Source organism: Physcomitrium patens, chromosome 4 (genome assembly GCF_059467195.1).
Source record: "Physcomitrium patens ecotype Gransden chromosome 4, ASM5946719v1, whole genome shotgun sequence".
Taxonomy (NCBI): Eukaryota; Viridiplantae; Streptophyta; class Bryopsida; order Funariales; family Funariaceae; genus Physcomitrium; species Physcomitrium patens.
Genome location: NC_143413.1, coordinates 21,835,058 through 21,838,472, shown reverse-complemented (window position 1 = coordinate 21,838,472; position 3,415 = coordinate 21,835,058). Strand labels below are relative to the sequence as shown.

At 42.5% G+C, this 3,415-nt stretch overlaps 1 protein-coding gene across 1 annotated transcript; it reads left to right on the top strand.

The window, feature by feature from the left end:
- Positions 1-205: 205 nt before the first annotated feature.
- On the top strand, positions 206-1,369 carry LOC112280892 (ferredoxin-thioredoxin reductase subunit A1, chloroplastic). Its single transcript, XM_024516809.3, has 2 exons — positions 206-951; positions 1,184-1,369. The coding sequence occupies exon 1, from the start codon at positions 395-397 to the stop codon at positions 911-913; it is 519 nt and encodes a 172-aa protein (XP_024372577.1). The 5' UTR covers positions 206-394; the 3' UTR covers positions 914-951; positions 1,184-1,369.
- The last annotated feature ends 2,046 nt before the right edge of the window (positions 1,370-3,415 follow it).

Below are 3,415 nucleotides of genomic sequence, written 5' to 3'. Positions count from 1 at the left end.
CACTTTGACAAGGTGAGAATGAAGTTACTTTTTTTACTTTTCAAAGATACTTAAGTCAATTCCAATCCCAATTACCAAGCTGTTATGATTCCGAATCACAATTAGATGCCGTTCAAGATCGCACGAATTGCGGCTTCGAGACACATTAATAACCAGGCAGTTCATTGCTGTGAAGCTCCAAAACATCGCACAATGAGCACAGACACGGTAGGAGTAGAACAGGGAGAAGGCGGTGATCGGGTGCATGGCTGCATCCGGCCCATCCACCGCCAGGCAGGAATGATTGGCGCCGGACACACAATTGACTGTGGGACGCGAGAGGATAGTCTTGCATCCCGAATCCTGCAGTGTCGCCAACAATACCCACAATCAATCTTGCTCTGTGCCTGCAGCTATGGCTTCCTGCGCTCTGCTCCTCTCCACCTCGCTCCTGCCCACCTCTCCCGCCGACTCCACTTCCTTCTCTCACCGCGCTGCTGATGGCGTCACCCCTGGAGCCCTTCGTATGGTCGCGTCGTCGCGGAATGGTGTAGCGAGCTCCAGCGGATCTTTCGAGCAATTCTCATCGACGACCCGAATGGGATTTTCGGGCGCGAGGATTACAAGGAGAGGAGGAGTGGTGTGCGAGATGGCCGTCGAACTGGGTGGGTCGAGGTCCAGCGAGGGAGAGAAGAAGGTGGAGGTGGGGACGAAGGTAAGGGTGAAAGGGTCGTTGAAGGTCTACCATGTGCCCAAGAACCCGGAATTGGACATCGACGGGCTGGAAGGGGAGGTGAAGGAGGTGGTGACGACGTTCAAGGGCAAGCCCGTGTCGGCGACGTTCCCTTACAAGGTGCAGTTGGTGACGATGGGCGAGGAGAGCAGGAAGTTCTTCGTGCATTTGAAGGACGACGAATTCGAGGTTTTGGACTGAAACTGGACTGGGTGCGGGAACTTGTGGTCTTGCTCCAGGTTAGGCCTACTCTAGACCAGTCTGGCGAGAGCGAGTGGAATAGTAATGAGAAATGAACAGGGCGTGCAGGGTTGATCCTCAGGAAGTTGCTGGATTGAGGTGTGGATATGGTGGGATGGCAATGAGAGGGAAAAATGTTATTGATTCTTTGGAGGTTGCTGCAACGTAGACAGATCTGGGTACGGTTTGGGGGGACAAGTACGCTAGAGCAGAATTGATTTGTGGGTGCAGGTGGAGCTGCTTGTGTAGGTTAAAGTATTGCCGATGGAAGAGAACTCGGAAGCGATGGACTCTTTGCTGCCAAGAGCTAACACTCGGTTGTACCTTGGTGTGATGAAACGTAGATGTGGTGCCTGCGCAATGTAATTTTGGATTTCTTGTATTCTGTGAGAAAGAAACGATGGACATTTTTTTTCACATGCATTCGATTCTTTTGAGGTGGGAACGGTATTAAATTAGGTGGGGATACTAGGATTCCAGATTGTGTGGGATATGTGATTGGAAACTGGGTGGTGCATTGTGGTTAACATGCCACTGAGCAGGTGATGTGGTTAGCTTTTCATGTTGTGCATGGGAGTGATGAGACGAACGACATAACAGGCGATGTTAGGAAGCCACATAGGGAAGAGATGGTACTGGCCTCTTTGAATTATGAGATTTTAGCTTCTGATGTAATTGCGGATATGCATATTGAGAGGGATGTGGCGTGTTGAGGTTGGTGGGTGTATTGATGTCGTGTGCCTGAACTGGCTTGATGCCCATTGTGGAGGTAACACCTTGCGTCTATCATCTGGTTGTCAAGTGAAGTTCTTCCAGTGTGAGAAATCTGTGATTCGATTTGCAACTGGGATTTTCAGATCAAACCACTGAGAATAAATATGCAATTAGAGGTTTATAATACTGTTTATGAGATTCCTAGCAGATTTGATTGTACTGTGATTATCATGCAAGAAGAGGATGTTGCAACTGTCATTTACTTCTTTGATGCCCAAGTAATTGATCCTCTTATTAGCTTGAAAACATATGTTGTTAGAATTTTTTTATTATTAGGATTGTTTGCCCAATCAACGTTTGTAAATCCAATGATCTCTGTATTCTCATTTTTTAGATAGAAAATTCTAAAATTAATGGTTTTTTTTTATATCTCAGCACATGTTTTGCAGCTTGAAGGTGGGCTTGCCTTGGTGAATGCATGAATTGACTAAGAAGCCATATAGCACATGTCAAATCTGGTTTGGAGTTTAATAAGTAAATCATTTTTTCTCCAAGTTTCTGATAATAATTTTCATTGACAAGTGGAGGTTCTTCTTTCTTTCCAAGCTTTAGTCCTTCATGTGTTGGAACCAATGCTAAATTGCTATCTTCCATTGTAAATTCAGCAAGAATGCTTTGAGCATAGGTTGCTATATTGAAATAGGCCCTTGTGTGTTGATAGAAATTCTACACCAAGATAGAATTTGAGTTTATTCAACTGACATATCAAACTTGCCTATTAGTTGTAATTTCAACCAATATATGCGAGTAGTATTATTTCTTGTAGAAAGATTTCTTGTAGGAAGTAAAAATATAAAAATTATGATTTTCCATTGTCATATTAATAATATAAACTATAATTTGCTTCAATTTGATTCATACCATGATTTTGGAAAAAATTATTAATTTTTTTGAACCAAACTTTAGGAGCTTGCTTGAGACTATCAAGTGATTTTCAAAGTAGGCAGACTTTGTGAGGTGTTTTTGGCTTAATAAATCCATTTGGCTAAACCATAAACACAGGTTCACAAAGATTGCCATTGAAAAAGGCAGTCTAGACATGGTTCCTAGATATTCACATCTTGATGACAGAATTCCTAGTAAGCTGAAGTTGCTATAGCTAATATGGTCAAATTGTATTCTATTTAGCAACTCGAGCAAAAACTTGAGAGTAATTGATTCCTTCTTTCTGCTGGAATCCCCTGGCAACTAGTCTTGCTTTCATCTTTATAGATTTCCCGTCCAATCTTAACTTAGTTTTGAAAATCCATCACGCTGTGACTAGGTGAGATCGTGTGGGGAGATCTACTAGATCCCATGTTCTATTTTTTGTAATGCTATCTTTCTCAAGCTGAATAGCTGCTTGCTAGGGTGGTGACTTCATGGCTTCAGCAAAAGAAGAAGGATCATCTACGGTTACTGGTTCTTCTGTTAAACCATAGAAACAATCAAAGTTAATATAGTTGAGATTAAGATTGTGATTTATATATCCAATATTATTGTCTTTGAAGCAAATCAAAGGCCATCAAACATGCGGAGAGAGTCTTTATTTTAGTATGGTATTTTGGTGATAATTGTCGTTGCGAAGAGCTCGTTTGTTTTGCAGTAGATATGTAGTTGGTTGAGCAATTTCATGCAAGATTGCATCATCGATATTTACTGATGGTGATTTGCTTGTTGATAAGTCATCATTACTTGGACATGCGGGCA

Excerpts from the sequence above, each read along its gene's own strand:
- LOC112280892 (XM_024516809.3), top strand. The coding sequence starts at position 395 with ATGGCTTCCTGCGCTCTGCTCCTCTCCACCTCGCTCCTGCCCACCTCT.